Source organism: Acromyrmex echinatior, chromosome 1 (assembly GCF_024713525.1).
Source record: "Acromyrmex echinatior isolate Ae372 chromosome 1, ASM2471352v2, whole genome shotgun sequence".
Classification (NCBI taxonomy): domain Eukaryota; kingdom Metazoa; phylum Arthropoda; class Insecta; order Hymenoptera; family Formicidae; genus Acromyrmex; species Acromyrmex echinatior.
In genome coordinates, this window is record NC_141852.1 from 5,343,609 (window position 1) to 5,360,859 (window position 17,251).

The 17,251-nt window shown below is 41.9% G+C and overlaps 3 protein-coding genes across 3 annotated transcripts; all 3 read left to right on the top strand.

The window, feature by feature from the left end:
* Positions 1–6,439: 6,439 nt before the first annotated feature.
* LOC147910878 (uncharacterized) lies at positions 6,440–10,349 on the top strand. The gene is made up of 6 exons (XM_087412534.1): positions 6,440–6,676; positions 6,884–7,009; positions 7,083–8,031; positions 8,305–8,719; positions 8,917–9,253; positions 9,552–10,349. Exons 1-6 carry the CDS (start codon positions 6,440–6,442, stop codon positions 10,347–10,349), a joined length of 2,862 nt encoding a protein of 953 aa, XP_087268660.1.
* An 875-nt stretch (positions 10,350–11,224) lies between these two features.
* On the top strand, positions 11,225–12,573 carry LOC147910879 (uncharacterized). The gene has a single exon (XM_087407895.1). The coding sequence runs from the start codon at positions 11,237–11,239 to the stop codon at positions 11,651–11,653; it is 417 nt and encodes a 138-aa protein (XP_087264021.1). The 5' UTR covers positions 11,225–11,236; the 3' UTR covers positions 11,654–12,573.
* A 1,587-nt stretch (positions 12,574–14,160) lies between these two features.
* On the top strand, positions 14,161–14,965 carry LOC147910880 (uncharacterized). The gene is made up of 2 exons (XM_087412546.1): positions 14,161–14,512; positions 14,685–14,965. The coding sequence occupies exons 1-2, from the start codon at positions 14,161–14,163 to the stop codon at positions 14,963–14,965; spliced, it is 633 nt and encodes a 210-aa protein (XP_087268672.1).
* Positions 14,966–17,251: the final 2,286 nt, after the last annotated feature.

Sequence of the window (17,251 nt, forward strand, 5' to 3'; positions counted from 1 at the left end):
GAATGCCATTTCCGAAATTAGATGTTTAAAAATTTTTTGTTCAAAAATTTTTCCTTGTCTAAAATTTGAATGTTCTCTCAATCGAAGTCATGTGTAAATTCAATACGATGTTCAGTAATTACAGAGTGAGTGTCAGTGTTCCAATTTATATGTCTACGATGTTCAGATATTCTACTGGAAAGTTTCCTACTTGTTTGTCCCAGATACGATGCATCGCAATCTTTACAACAAATCTTATAGACCACATTTTTATTATCAAATTTTGGAAGAGCGTCCTTCTGTACTTTTATAAATCTATTTAATTTGTTATCACTGAAAAACACTGAAAAAATTTTATATTGGTGTCTTTACAAGTCGACGAAAATTTCTCTAACGTAGAATCAATATGGTAACAAAAATCAAAATACGCGATCACTAACTGTCATTTGGGATATCATTAATAAAAACTTTTTTATTAGACCAATATTTTAGACGACTATTGTCAAAAATAAATTTTGCCGGATAGTCATTATTTAATAATGTACAAATAATAAACTTAATATTGTTATAATGAAATTTTGGATTTGAGAGTAACATAGCTCTGTCCAACATATCCATTATGACATCTTTTTTATGAGAAATAGGATGTGAAGATAAATAGTTCAGATACCGACCTGAGAATGTTGGTTTATAGTACCAAATCACTCTAAACAATTATTGTTATTAATAATAGTTACATCTAAGAAATTAATACTATTGCGTCCTATTTCCAAGGTGAATTGCAATCTCGGATGAAACGAATTAAAAGTTGTCATAATAAGATCAATCATATCAGACGGGATTGTTGTCACGATATCATCCACATATCTGAAGTAAAAAGGGCAATCGAAAGCCTAACATTGCTATTGCTTTAGTCTTTAAGTCTTGTATGACCAAATCTGCTATAATAGGAGGATAAAGACGATCCCATTGATGTGTCAAAGTTCTGTTTGTATATCTCCCCATTGAAAGTGAAATATGTCGAGTTAAGTACTAATTCTAGTGCTATAAAAAATTCTTTTTCCATGCCTATGCAGCGATGATTGAAAATTTCTCCTAATTGATGTTAGAAACCTTTTTAGATTTATATTCATAGTTTATTGATTTATTTTGACAAAGTTTTATTAGTAGATGAAAATGTAACAATTTTACCGAGATATGGTTCATATTGAATTTTTTCGTTTTTACTTTTTATTATGTAATTCTTTATTGTACAATTTTAATAATTTTGACAGATTTTAATTCTTATAATAATTTATTGCGATTGATTTGACTTAACAACTATATACATGTGTTTTGTTCGTCATATTTGCAAATTTGCCTTAATGTTTACTGACTTTTTACTTCGAGAATAATTCATATCTGAGTGACACATCGTCGTACACGTGTTGTATAAAATGTGAGATTTATAATTAATTTTAACAATTCTACTTTTTAAGTTTTAATATGTTCAACAAAGCTTGCAAGACTTCATGTTTCGTGATGTTTCGTAAGTCATTTGTGAGGTTTATGTATACCACTTTAATAAGATTTGTTTTTGTAAAAAAATGTTAGATTAACAACGCTGCATCTCTGCATATGTTTACTAAAATAATTGTAATATGCTTGCTATTATTGCAAAGAAATTTGTACAAAATAGTTTAAAATTATTAATCTATTTGTTTTATAACGTATTTATATAACTTTCTTATTTTACAAATCCGGAAAATTAAAAAAAAAATTTATCGGCTGCTCAAACGTTGTATAAAAGCTGTCATATAAGCACTGAATGAAAGCATCGACTGCCAGTAGCGCCTACAATTAGACAAATTAATTTTGTTTTGGGCCTATTACGCACTTAAACTAAAATTATTCGCTATTATAGCGTTTTTGGCCGCAATAGCGCAGAACTTTGGCTTGCCGTAGGCGTCTAATTGGAAAAACCTGGTTTAATACTTGCATCACTAAAAGACTGCCCCAAACGCTAACTGAAAATGGATCGTCAGTGTCACAAGTTCTGTTATGGTAATGCGGAAAAAAACGTTTTGGTTTCCGAAGAATGTTTAATGGAAACGATGACAAATAGTTTCTATGCGCTACTTGAAAGAAATTCTGATTATGCAACTCGGCCTGTATGATTAATAATATTTCCCGATCGGATTGTTCCACTCAATAATTGAAGAAAAAACAAATACTACACAGTGATTTCGATGACGGACATTGGGTTGCTTGTCATTATGACACAAAAACTGTTATTATATATATGATGAAGGTAGCCATAATGCTAATATACAAAATTTGAACTTTGACTTTTTGTGGATAGATTATTTTCCTTTCATGACTTTCAGAACAATCCAATAGTATTTCCTGAAGTTCAGTCACAAGGCGACGGTTATAATTGTGGTCCTATGGCGATTGCGATTGCTACATCGATTCTGTTTGGCATAAATTCTTGCATCGTGACATATGATCGATCTTTGACCCTATTTGTCCGCAATGTTTGCAAGACAAATAATTCATTTTCCGTACCTTTACAACTGCTCTATTAATGCTATTGCTGTTGGAGACATTGAAAAAACAAGAGGCGAACTGAAAAAAAGACTTACACACTGGAGAACAGCGTTCAAAATGAATGGAAAAAGATGATCTCACAGAGAAAAATATGTTATAAATTCTGAAATAAAGTGTCAGAGGATGCGTGATCAGTACAAAAAAGATCTTGAAACAAATCGTCAGAGGAAATGTGATTAGTATAAAAAAGCTTCTGAAATAAAACGTCAGAGGGTACGTGATCAGTACATAACAGATCTTGAAATAAAACATTAGAAAATGCATACAAAAAAGATTTAGAAAATAAAGATATTCTACCGCTGCAAACGGAATGATCATTCCTACGTATGGACAAAAATTATTCTAGCTTGATTCCGTATTTTTTAGTAGCTTTTCATAATCGCCAACGTGGATACCTTCATTATTGGCTCACTATTTCTAACACTATTTCAATTTGCTGCCTGACATACGGCACAAGCGATCGATGGTAAGATGGTTTCTTAATGTCTTTGTTCAGGTTGTCAACAAAGCTATTTCTCGATTAACAACGTTGGCCGACGATTGCCCATACAAAGAGATCCTAAGCAAGTTTCCTGAAATAACTAGGACGTCGATCACGCACAAACAAATCGCACACGGGGTGGAACATGTAATCGAAACAACGTGTTCTCTCGTATCAAACAAAGCCAGACGACTCTGTCCAGAAAAATTCAAAGCAGCTAAACAAGAGTTGGAGTACATGATGCAAGAAGGCTTATATAGACCTTCCAAAGCGCTTGGGCTAGTTCCCTACATCTCGTGCAGAAAAAGAATAGCGATTGACGTCCGTATGGAGATTACCGCAAACTCAATGAGGTAACCGTGTCAGATCGTTACTCAATTCCGTTCTTGCAAGACAGCACACATTTCCTGCAAAACTGTGTTTTCTACGATAGATCTAATCCGTGCATATCAACAGATTGCAATCCGCGAATCGGATATTCCTAAAACCGCAATCATTATACCGTTCAGACTTTTCGAATTTCCTTATATGACATTCGAACTTCGTAACGGAGTTTTACACTTTTTAAAAATTTATGGACCGAGTAACTACAGGACTTGACTTCTGTTTTACTCATATTGATAACATTTTAATCGCTTTGCAGGATGAAACACAGCATAAGGAGCATCTAAAAATACTGTTCGATAGATTTCAATAGCAATCAATCCGAATAAATGTGTGTTCGGACAGAAAAGTGTCAGCTTCCTATGACATACAATCAGCGCTGAAGGCACCAAACCTTTACCCGAAAAAGTCCAAGCTATCGCTGAATTTTAGGAACTACAATCAAAGGACTTTGACGTTTCTTAGAAATACTCAATTTCTATAATCGATTTCTCAAAGACCTTGCAAGCATGTAAGCGCCATTGCTAAATGCAATCTCGGGGTGTAAACTGTAATTGTTTTCGCAACAACAATGCGAAAATAGAATGGACTCCTGAGCTCAAACAATTCTTTCAACAAGTTAAGGAACATCTCACTCAAATCACCTTGCTCGCATTTCCTGCAATGCGACATTCTCGTTGCAAATAGACACCTCAGATAAAGCAATCGATGCGGCACAATATTGCAACAGCACAGCAACGGATTTTTATCACTCAGTTTCTTTTCAAAGAAGCTCATACCTACACAAACAAAGTATAGCGCATATGATAGGGAATTATTAACAATCTATGCGATATATGCTAGAGCGACTAAACTTTCACGTTATCACGGATCATAAACCCCTCATATACGCATTTAAGAGGAAATCGGATCAATTGTCGCTAAGACAAACCCGTCAATTACTCTTCATTTTGGAGTTCATAACCGATATACGTCACGTTTAGGCGTTTAAAAATATTGTAGCAGATTCATTATCTCGCGTCGATACTATCGAGATACCAACTAGACTCTCGACATGCAAGAGATTGCAGAAGCTCAAGCCTTGGACGATGAATTGCAACAACTGAAGCAATCTACACCAACGTAGGAGCCTGAATTTCGCGCGCGTCCACTCTATACGACGCGCACCGCTCTATCTTTTCTTCTGAGTTTACCTGGGAGCGTTCTTAAAGTCCTCCTCCATTGACCGCGCCGCTGTTGGTATGGGGAGAAGCATCAGATGCGTTCTAGAAGATGCCCGTGTATATTATTCGGGCCCGGTAGCGAATATGTTCGAAAAATAATCATTGGAAAATGAAGTTGCTGCGGATGTAACAATACATAATTTCTGATAGCTTGAAATTCTTATTGTTACAGTCGAACGACAGGGGAATGCTCGACTGTAGTTGGTTGGTTCTTACATTCTGATCCGGTTTAAACTCTCGGTGGAAACTACCCAGATAACATTTATGTTGCATAAGATGTCTAAAAGACGTCTTATGTCTAAAAAAAATGTCTAAAAGACGTCTTTTATATACCTTATGCAACATAAATGTTACCTAGGTTGGCATAAAGAATGAATTATCGATGGCGGTGATGGGGGTAAAAACACGAGTAGAGTGAGAGGCAGATAAATGGATGACATTTTTTCTCTGTTTACTAAGCCCTTAACAATTTTCTCTACCCATTTAGTAGGTGCTTTCCATTTGCACGAAAGTGTCTAGGAATATTGCAATTGGAAAGCACCCTGTGTATGTCGAAATGAGATGAAAATTACAAAAATGTAAATAAATCTCCTAGGAAGTTCATAATTCAATTGGTCAACATTTAGTGAATTTGCTCACTTTTGTAATTTGTATTTCATTTTAAAATACACAATCGGCTCCCTATACTCAATTGAAGACTGTGTAAACTTGTATTTTCTAGTGACAATTACATGTTACTAATCGCGAATAAATAAGGTTGGAGGACATTGTGTGACCAGCACTTTCACTTTTTTTACTTAATACAGGCAGAAAAAAGCTACGTTTAATCTAAATCGTATACAGCGTACATATTCTAGGCTTCTATTCTTGAAAAGTATCGTATATGAAAAACTATGGAAATATATACAATAATATGTAGTGCATCTTATATTATTTCCCTAGTTTTTCGTATGCGATACTTTTCAAGAATAGGGGCCCTGTTCCAATTTAATCGTGCACAATGATACACTTTGTAAATTTCTATGTACGTCCGTTAAGATATTGGGTATAGGAATAAGTTTCCGCCCATTGCAGAAAGATGTCGTTAGTAGCATTGCTCGTGTGGCGTTGCGAGCGTTAGTCGCGGCGCTGCGAGCGTTGGTTGCGGCGCTGCGAACGTTAGCTGCGGCGCTGCATGCGTCCGTCGCGGCGCTGATACGGTCGTTCTTTCCGTTACTTCGTCCGTTCACTCTCTCTGGTGTCATGGCGTGCCGCGTGCAGACCTTGTGTAAGTCTCTGCGATAGTCAGTAAGTTAGAACTCGGAAGTTGAGGTTCCGAATTACTTTGTGTATTCCGCGAGACCGATACCGATCACTGTTCATGTCTGTGATAATTGTTAGCGTCGTCAGATAAATTCTTAGAGTGTATTTTCATAGTTCTAGTATTGTAACTCCGCGACACGATGCCGGTATCCGAACCGTCTTACAGGCGCAATCACGTCTCTACTTTCTAATCTACATTTGTATTTAATATTTAGTTAGTTAGATATTAAGTGTGTATTAAATCGCCTCATGGCATAAAAATCAGAAGCAGTGCGTAGCGCTCATTCTCAACCTAACGATTTCTCGCCAATTGTCCTTCGCCGTGGTTGGCAACCACCGGCGCCATATTGCGTAGCACGTGATCCAATAGCCACAAACTGGTGACCCCGACGTGATCGCGCGGCGTTTTTTTTTGTTTTTGTTTGCGCGCGTGCGACCTCTTATGTTTGACCTTACGCGCGCGGCTAAATAAACCGCCGACATGCCTGGTGGCTCGAGCGATTCCCCTGCGCGCAATCCGGACGGCGGCGCACCATCGCGTATTATCGAAATACCTGCGCTTTCGCGAGTCGGCATTAGGTCCATACCGTTTTGGAAAAAGAAGCCAGACCTCTGGTTCGTACAAATGGAGGCTCAATTCCTCACCGCAGGTATAACTGTAGACGACACGCGGTATAATTACGTAATACAATGCCTCGACGACGATTCCTTGACTGAAGTTAGTGATCATCCTCAATCCGCCCGCGATGGACAGATACGCCGTGCTAAAAGACAGATTAATGAGAAGCTTCGCGGACAGCGCCGATAAAAAACTGCGTAAACGAGGTCGACCTAGGCGATCGTCGTCCGTCGCAATTGCTCCGCAGGATGCGGGATCTCGCGCCAAATGGCGCATTGGAAGAGGTACTTATTGAAATCCTTGTAGCTGCAGCGCTTGCCACAACAGGTACAGGCAATATTAGCGTCCGGCAAGCACGAGCTTGAGGAACTAGCGCAATTAGCGGGCCGAATAACGGATGTACTGGCCCCTAGCGCCATGGCCGTCGCAATGGTTGCGCCGACCAAAATTAATACTCGAGATTCGCAAATATCCGCGCTTACTGAACAGGTGACTAAATTGGTAGCTCATTTATCGCGCGACAGGTCGCGGGCCTCGCGTAATTCTCGTCGCAGAAGCCGCTCTAAGTCTCAACCCACGAGCAAGCCGTGCTGGTATCATCAACGCTTCGGCGGCAAAGCGGTCAAATGCACGCAAGCAGCTGGAAGTTGGTGGCGTCAACAGAGCAGGAAAACCAGTAGCCGAACTATCCCCGACGGCAGGAAGTTCGGCGGTGGTGAATCGCCGTTTGATGGTACGAGACCGCGTCACCGGCATCAATTTCCTGGTGGACACGGGCGCTGACGTCTCGACCATACCCTCAAGGCGCGACCTTGCGCACTTAGGTAAGCGGATACTCTATGCAGCGAACGGAACGATCATTCCGACATACGGGCAGAAGTTACTACGGCTCGACCTAGGATTCCGCAGAGTTTTCTCTCAATGGCCCTTCGTTATCGCCGAAGTGGACACGTGTATAATTGGCTCAGATTTTCTGACGCGTTACAATTTGCTGCCTGACATCCGGCACAAGAGGCTTATCGATGGCGACATGCTCCTCAAGGTCAACGCACAGCTCGTTTGTAAAACAGTACCAAAGCTGACAGCCTTCGCCGATGACTATCCTTTCAAAGAGATGCTAAAGGAGTTTCCAGAGATAACTCAAGCATCGGTTACGCATAAGCAAGCCGCACATGGGGTAGAATACGTCATCGAGACAACAGGTCCCCCGGTGTCAAGCAAAGCCAGACGACTCTGCCCGGAGAAATTTAAAGCAGCTAAGCAAGAGTTCGAATATATGATGCAACAGGGTTTATGCAGGCCTTCCAAGAGCCCTTGGGCTAGCCCTCTGCACCTGGTTAAGAAGAAGAATAGCGACTGGCGTCCGTGCGGGGATTACCGCAAGCTCAACGAGGTAACCGTTCCGGATCGTTACTCAATTCCATTTCTTCAAGACAGCACACATTTCCTTCATGGTAAAACCGTATTTTCTACGATCGATCTAGCGCATATCAGTAGATTCCAGTTCGCGAATCAGATATTCCGAAAACTGCTATCATCACACCATTCGGGCTTTTCGAATTTCCATACATGACTTTTTCGTAACGCAGCTCAAACTTTTCAACGATTCATTGATCGGGTAACCGTGGGACTCGATTTCTGTTTTACTTATAATATATTGACAATATTCTAATCGCTTCGCAGGACGAAACTCAGCACAAAGAGCACTTAAAGATTCTGTTCGATAGACTGCAACAAACATGGAATAGCGATCAACCCGAATAAATGCGTGTTCAGGCAGAAGAGCGTCAACTTTCTTGGACATGTGATCAGCGTCGAAGGCATCAAGCCCTTGCCCGAAAAGATTCAAGCAATTATCGATTTTCAGGAACCAGCCACTGAAAAAGGACTTCGACGATTTCTGGGAATGCTCAATTTTTACAACCGATTTTTAAAGGATATCGCAAGTATACAGGCACCATTGCTAAAGATAATTTCTGGGCGTAAACGCAACAACAATGCGAAAATCGAGAGGACTTCCGAGCTCAAACAATCCTTTCGACGAGTCAAGGAACATCTCGCTCAAGCCACCTCGCTCGCATTTCCAGACAGCAATGCAAACTCTCGTTGCAAACAGACGCTTCAGACAAAGCAATCGGCGCGGTATTGCAACAGCACAGCAACGGATTTTTCCAACCACTCAGCTTCTTTTCAAGGAAACGCCTACACAAACTAAGTATAGTGCATATGATAGAGAACTATTAGCTATCTATGCGGCTATCAAACATTTTCGATATATGTTAGAGGGACGAAATTTTCACGTTATCATGGATCATAAACCTCTCATTTACGCATTCAAGAAGAAGTCAGAACAAATGTCGCCAAGACAAACTCGTCATCTACTCTTCATTTCAGACTTCACAACTGATATACGTTTCAGGCGCCGATAACATCGTAGCAGATGCATTATCTTGCGCCGACACTATCGTGATGCCAACTAGTCTCGACATGCAGCAGACTGCAGAAGCTCAAGTCTCGGATGATGAGTTGCAGCAACTGAAGCAATCCACATCAACGTCTTTGAAGTCCAAAAAGTTTACCTTATCGGAAACAGCATCCACCATTTACTGTGACACTTCAGAGCAAGAGATCAGACCTTACATTTCCGGACCACTACGAAGGCGAGTTTTCGACATGGTGCATCAAATGTCGCATACAAGCGGCAGAGCAACTCACCGGCAAATTGCATAAAAATTCGTGTGGCCTTCTAAATGGATAATGTCTAAAGACATTAAAGAGTGGGCCCGCACTTATCTAGCATGCCAACAATCTAAAATTCATCGTCATAACCACACCCCACCCATCAAAATACCAATACCAGATACTCGTTTCGAGCATGTACATATCGAAATCGTTGATCCTCTACCTCCAAAAGTTTCAGGTATTTATTAACAATGATTGATTTACTCGATGGCCGAAAGCTATCCCATTACAGGATTGTACAGCAAACACGGTAGCGAAGATATTTTTCACCCACTGGGTAGCCAGAGAGCCCTTCGGAGTTCCACGCTTGATCACGACCGCTCAAGGCTTGCAATTTGAAGCGCAGCTGTACGACACATTAACTAAACTCAAACTTGGCTCTAAACGTTGTCGGAAAACTGCATATCACCCGGAGTCTAATGGCATCATCGAACGATGGCATCGCTCTCTTAAAACAGCATTAATGTGTCACGGCGAAACTCAATGGACTGACACACTGCCAGTAGTATTACTAGGATTGAGAACTTGTCTCAAAGAAGATCTAGGCGCTTCGGTAGCGGAATTAGTGTACGGCATTACGCTCAAGGTATCAGGCGAATTTTTCTCCTCTGAAGAAATGCCGAGCGACCCACTAATTTTCGTCGAGGATTTCCGCGTAATTATGCAAAAGTTGCGGCCTACACCAACTTCTCATCACATTAGACCTAAGCTATTTTTCCACAAAGAATTATATAATTGCTCGCACGTTTTCTGCAAAGTTGAAGGCAACAGACGCCCTCTGGACCAACTATATACCGGACCGCATAAAGTGCTAGAGCGCATCTCGGACCAAGTCTTCGCCATTGAAATAGACGGCAAATCCAGCAACATCACGGTCGGCAGACTTAAGCCCGCGTACGTACTAATCCAAGACTCGGAAACTACTCCGTCCACTGCATCTTCGTCTTCAATTGACATTTCAGTGCAAAGTGAACCAAAAACATATCCTAGTCCAGCAGCAAAGCGAAAGACTGTTAGATTTAAGATGTAATTCGTGCAATATTTCGCTAAGCAAACCAATATGTACAAGTTTTGTTTGTTTCATCTATTCTTATTTTTGTTATTCTCATTCTAGCGATATCTTAACCAGTATTTCTTTCTTTAACGTTTACACTGGGAGGGGAGTACTGTGGCGTTGCGAGCGTTGGTTGCGGCGCTGCGAACGTTAGCTGCGGCGCTGCGAGCGCCAATGGCGGCGCTGCATGCGTCCGTCGCGACGCTGATACGGTCGTTCTTTCCGTTACTTCGTCCGTTCACTCTCTCTGGTGTCATGGCGTGCCGCGTGCAGACCTCGTGTAAGTCTCTGCTATAGTCAGTAAGTTAGAACTCGGAAGTTGAGGTTCTGAATTACTTTGTGTATTGCGCGAGACCGATACCAATCACTGTTCATGTCTGTGATAATTGTTAACGTCGTCAGATAAATTCTTAGAGTGTATTTTCATAGTTCTAGTATTGTAACTCCGCGACACGATGCCGGTATCCGAACCGTCTTACAGGCGCAATCACGTCTCTACTTTCTAATTTACATTTGTATTTAGTATTTAGTTAGTTAGATATTAAGTGTGTATTAAATCGCCTCATGGCATAAAAAATCAGAAGCAGTGAGTAGCACTCATTCTCAACTTAACGATTTCCCGCCAATTGTCCTTCGCCTTTGGTTGGTAACCATCGGCGCCATATTGTACAGCAGTCGCTCCAATAGCCACAAACTGGTGACCCCGACGTGATTACGTGGTGTTTTTGTTTTTTTTTTGCGCACGTTTGACCTCTTGTGTTTAACCTTACGCGCGCGTCTAAATAAACCGCCGACATGCCGAGTGGCTCAAGCGATTCCCCTGCGAGCAATCAAGACAGCGGTGTATCATCGCGTATATCGAAATGACCTGCGCTTTCGTGAGAATTAGATCCATGCCGTTTTGGAAAAAAAAGCCAGACCTCTGGTTCGTACAAATGGAAGCTCAATTCCTCACCGCAGGCATAATTGTAGACGACACGAGGTATAATTATGTGATACAATGCCTCGACGACGACTCTTTGTCCGAAGTTAGCGATATCATACTCAATTCGCCTGCGATGGATAAGTACGTCGCGCTCAAAGATAGGTTAATGAGAAGCTTCGCGGACAGCGCCGATAAGAAACTGCGTAGATTATTAAACGAGGTTGACCTAGGTGATAGCCGCCCGTCGCAATTGCTCCGTCGGATGCGAGATCTCGCGCAAAATGGCGCGTCAGAAGAGGTGCTCAAATCTTTATGGCTACAGCGCTTACCACAACAAGTGCAGGCTATAGACTAGCGTCTAGCAAGCACGAACTCGAAGAGCTATCGCAACTAGCAGACCGAATAACGAATGTGCTATCCACTGGCGTTAATGCCGTCGCAACGGTTGCGCCGACGAAAGTTAATTCGGGAGATCAGCAAATATCCGCGCTTACTGAACAGGTGACTAAATTGGTAGCTCATTTATCGCGCGATCACGGGCCTCACGAAATTTTCGTCGCAGAAGCCGTTCATGGTCACAATCTAAGAATAAACCGTGCTAGTATCACCGACGTTTCGGCGGTAACGCAGTGTACGCAACCCTGCAGCTGCAAGCCGAAAGCATCAACGGAACAGGAAAACTAGAAGCCGAACTATCCCCGACGGCAGGAGGTTCGGCGGTGGTGAATCGCCGTTTGATGGTCCGAGACCGCGTCACCGGATCAATTTCCTAGTGGATACCGGAGCGGATGTCTCGACCATACCTCAAGACGCGACCTTGCGCACTTAGGAAAGGTGCTCTATGCAGCAAACGGAATGATCATCCCTACATATGGACAGAAATTACTGCGGCTCGATTTAGGATTCCGCAGGGTTTTCCAATGGCCCTTCGTCATCGCCGAAGTGGACACATTTATAATTGGCTCGGATTTTCTGGCGCGTTATAATTTGCTGCCTGACATCCGGCACAAGCGGTTGATTGATGGCGACAAGTTCCTCAAGGTCAAGCACAGCTCATTTGTAGAACAGTACCAAAGCTGACAGCCTTTGCCGACGACTGCCCTTTCAAAGAGATGTTAATGGAGTTCCCAGAGATAACTCGAGCATCAGTTACGTATAAACAAGCCGCACATGAGGTAGAACATGTAATCGAGATAACGGGTCCTCTGGTAAGCAAGAGTTCGAATATATGATGCAACAGGGTTTATGCAGGCCTTCCAAGAGCCCTTGGGCCAACCCACTGCACCTGGTTCAGAAGAAAAACAACGACTGGCGTCCGTGCGGGGATTACCGCAAACTCAACGAGGTAACCGTTTCGGACCGTTACTCAATTCCATTTCTTCAAGACAGCACACATTTCCTTCATGGTAAAACCGTATTTTCTACGATCGATCTAGCGCATATCAGCAGATTCCAGTTCGCGAATCAGATATTCCGAAAACTGCTATCATCACACCATTCGGGCTTTTCGAATTTCCATACATGACTTTTGGATTTCGTAACGCAGCTCAAACTTTTCAACGATTCATGGATCGGGACCGTAGGACTCGATTTCTGTTTTACTTATATTGATGATATTCTAATCGCTTCGCAGGACGAAACCCAGCACAAAGAGCACTTAAAGATTCTGTTCGGTAGACTGCAACAGCATGGAATAGCGATCAACCCGAATAAATGCGTGTTCAGGCAGAAGAGCGTCAACTTCCTTGGACATGTGATCAGCGCCGAAGGCATCAAGCCCTTGCCCGAAAAGGTCCAAGCAATTATCGATTTCCAGGAACCAGCTGAAAAAGGACTTCGACGATTTCTAGGAATGTCCAATTTTTACAACCGATTTCTAAAAGATATCGCAAGTATACAGGCACCATTGCTTAAGGTAATTTCTGGGCGTAAACGGAACAACGAAAATCGAGTAGACTTCTGAGCTCAAACAATCCTTTCAACGAGTCAAGGAACATCTCGCTCAAGCCACCTCGCTCGCATTTCCAGACAGCAATGCAACATTCTCGTTGCAAACAGACGCCTCAGACAAAGCAATCGACGCGGTATTGTAACAGTACAGCAACGGATTTCTCCAACCACTCAGCTTCTTTTCAAGGAAACTAATACCTACACAAACTAAGTATAGTGCATATGATAGAGAACTATTAGCTATCTATGCGGCTATCAAACATTTTCGATATATGTTAGAAGGACGAAATTTTCACGTTATCACGGATCATAAACCTCTCATTTATGCATTCAAGAAGAAGTCAGAACAAATGTCGCCAAGACTCGTCACCTACTCTTCTTTTCAGAATTCACAACTGATGTACGTCACGTTTCAGGCGCCGATAACATCGTAGCAGATGCATTATCTCGCGCCGACACTATCGTGATGCCAACTAGTCTCGATGTGCAGGAGATTGCAGAAGCTCAAGCCTCGGATGATGAGTTGCAGCAACTGAAGCAATCCACATCAACGTCTTTGAAGCTCAAAAAATTTATCTTATCGGAAACAGCATCCAATATTTACTGTGACACTTCAGAACAAGAGATCAGACCTTACATTCCTGGACCACTACGAAGGCGAGACATGGTGCATCAAATGTCGCATCCAAGCGGCAGAGCAACTCACCGGCAAATTGCACAAAAATTCGTGTGGCCTTCCATATCTAAAGACATTAAAGAGTGGGCACTTGTCTAGCACAACAATCTAAAATTCACCGTCATAACCACACCCCTCCTACCAAAATAACAGTATCAGATACTCGTTTCGAGCATGTACATATCGATATCGTCGGTCCTCTACTTCCATCCAAAAGTTTCAGGTATTTATTAACAATGATTGACCGATTTACTCGTTGGCCGGAGGCTATTCCATTACAGGATTGTACAGCAAACACGGTGGCGAAGACGTTTTTCACTCACTGGGTAGCCAGATTCGGAGCTCCACGCTTGATCACGACCGATCAAGGCTCGCAATTTGAAGCGCAGCTGTTCGACACATTAACTAAACTCATTGGCTCTAAACGTTGTCGGACAACTGCATACCATCCGGAGTCTAATGGCATCATCGAACGATGGCATCGCTCTCTAAAAACAGCATTAATGTGTCACGGTGAAAGTCAATGGACTGAGAACTTGTCTCAAAGAAGATCTAGGCGCTTCGGTAGCGGAATTAGTGTACGCCAAGGTATCAGGTGAATTTTTCTCCTCTGAAGAAATGCCGAGCGACCCACGAATTTTCGTCGAGGATTTCCGCGTAATTATGCAAAAGTTGCGGCCTAGACCAACTTCTCATCACATTAGACCTAAGTTATTTTTCCACAAAGATTTGTATAATTGCTCTCACATTTTCTGCAAAGTTGAAGGCAACAGAAGGCAAAGTTGTCCTCTGGATCAACCATATACCGGACCGCATAAAGTACTAGAGCGCATCTCGGACCAAGTCTTCGCCATTGAAATCGACGGCAAACCCAGCAACATCACGGTCGGCAGACTTAAGCCCGCGTACGTACTAATCCAAGACTCGGAAATTACTCCGTCCACTGCATCTTCGTCTTCAATTGACATTTCAGTGCAAGGTGAACCAAAAACATATCCTAGTCCAGCAGCAAAGCGAAAGACTGTTAGATTTAAGATGTAATTCGCGCAATATTACGCTAAGCAAATCAATATGTACAAGTTCTGTTTTTTCCATTTATTTTTATTTTTTTTTTGTTATTCTCGTTCTAGCGATATCTTAACCAGTATTTCTTTCTTTAACGTTTACACTGGGAGGGGAGTACTGTGGCGTTGCGAGCGTCAGTCACGGCGCTGCATGCGTCCGTCGCGGCGCTGATACTGTCGTTCTTTTCGCTTCTTTTTCCGTTCACTCTCTCTCTCTCTCTCTCTCTCTCTCGTGTCATGGCGTGCCGCGTGCGGACCTCGTGTAAGTCTCTGCGATAGCCAGTAAGTTAGAACTCAGAAGTTGAGGTTCCGAATTACTTTGTGTATTCCGCGAGACCGATATCGATCACTGTTCATGTCTGTGATAATTGTTAGTGTCGTCATATAATTTCTTAGAGTGTATTTTCATAGTTCTTGTATTGTAACTCCGCAACACAATGCCGGTATCCGTCTTATAGCGCAATCACGTCTCTATTTTCTAATTCATATTTGTATTTATTATTTAGTTAGTTAGATATTAAGTGTGTATTAAATCGTCTCATGGCATAAAAATCAGAAGCAGTTAGTAGCACTCATTCTCAACCTAACGATTTCCAGTCAATTGTCCTTCGCCTTTGGTTGGTAACCATCGGCGTTATATTGCACAGCAGTCGCTCCAATAGCCACACTCGTGTGTTTGCTAGAATGGCAAGACATGTTTTTGAAAGGTGTGTGTCCAAACTTTTGAGCCCAATAGATGGCATTCGTTCGAAGCGTAACAAAGAGTAACTTTTTTTGCGTTGGAGATGGAATTTATTCCAAAAAAGCAACATTTGCGGGAAGTTTTACTCCATTATTTTATTTTAAAGAAAAGTGCTGCGGAAACGCATCGTTTGCTCGTAGATATTTACAGTGAGCATGCTCCATCGAAATCTAGTTGTAAAGAATGGTTTCGGCGATTCAATAGTGGTGATTTTGACGTGCGTGACAAAGAACGCGAAGGTGCACAGAAAAAATTTGAAGATGCAGAATTGCAAGCATTACTCGAAGAAGATTCGTGTTTATCGCTCGATAGGTTGGCAAAAGAGTTAAATGTTGATAGATCCACTGTTGGAAAACGTTTACACGCAATGAGAATGGTGCAAAAAGAAGGAAATTGGGTGCCATACAAATTGAAAGAGAGAGACATGGAAAGACATTTGGTCATCTGCGAGATGCTTCGTCAATGACAACAAAGGAAGGGTTTTCTACATCGTATCGTCACTGGCGATGAAAAATGGATCTACTACGATAATCCTAAACGCTTGAAGGCATGAGTGATGCCAGGTGAACCATGTCCATCAACGCCAAAACGAAATATCCATGTTTCGAAGATTATGTTGTGCATCTAATGGGATCAAAGAGGTATTATATATTATGAGCTACTCAAACCGTCCGAAATCATCACTGGCGATTGTTATCGGCTACAACTGATACATTTAAACTAAGCTTTGAAAGAAAAACGACCGGAATGGGACAATAGGCACAACAAGCTGATTCTGTTACATGACAACGCTAGGCCACACGTTGCAAAACCGGTCAAGAAATACTTGGAAGGAGTAAAGTGGGAAATTCTGCCCCACCCGCCGTATTCACCAGACATTGCCCCTTCAGATTTCCATTTGTTCCGATCCATGCAGTCGGCCCTTTCTGGAAAACGATTCAATTCTTACGAAGGTATCAAAACATGACTTGATGAATGAATCGCTTCAAAAGAACCAGATTTTTTCATTCGAGGGATTCGTTTATTACCGGAAAGATGGGAGAAAGTTGTTGCTTCCGAAGGAGCATACTTTGAATAAACTCACTTATATAGATTTGTTTAAATAAACACATCTTTTTCATTTAAAAAGGGCGGAAACTTATTCCCATACCCAATATATTAAGCCGGTTCTACATTAATTGCAAGCTGATTGCAAGTTGCGACAATATGAAGCTTGCATTTTGAAATCAACGCTTCATATTGGTTGTCGCAACAACTTGCGATTAATTTGCAACTAATGTAGAACCGGCTTAAGAGAGAACGACCCAAAACCTGTAACCGTAAAAAGCTGATGCATTACTACCCTCTGACAAAGTGGATGTAAAATTACATAACAACGTTCACTTTTCTTAGGGTACAGTCAATTACTAAAAGATTGCAACACTTTTTAATTCGATGTGGTGTTGCGAGCGTTGATTGCGGCGCTGCGAGCGCTAGTTGCGGCGCTGCGAACGTTCGTCGCGGCGCTGAAGTTGGTCCTTC

Coding starts and splice junctions, on each gene's coding strand:
- LOC147910878 (XM_087412534.1), top strand. CDS start 6,440: ATGCCTGGTGGCTCGAGCGATTCCCCTGCGCGCAATCCGGACGGCGGC. Junction 8,032..8,304: donor CAGCACACATTTCCTTCATG/GTAAAACCGTAT, acceptor TCTGTTCGATAG/ACTGCAACAAACATGGAATA. Junction 8,720..8,916: donor CAGACAAAGCAATCGGCGCG/GTATTGCAACAG, acceptor TACGCATTCAAG/AAGAAGTCAGAACAAATGTC.
- LOC147910880 (XM_087412546.1), top strand. CDS start 14,161: ATGATTGACCGATTTACTCGTTGGCCGGAGGCTATTCCATTACAGGAT. Junction 14,513..14,684: donor CGGAATTAGTGTACGCCAAG/GTATCAGGTGAA, acceptor TTTTCTGCAAAG/TTGAAGGCAACAGAAGGCAA.
- LOC147910879 (XM_087407895.1), top strand. CDS start 11,237: ATGACCTGCGCTTTCGTGAGAATTAGATCCATGCCGTTTTGGAAAAAA.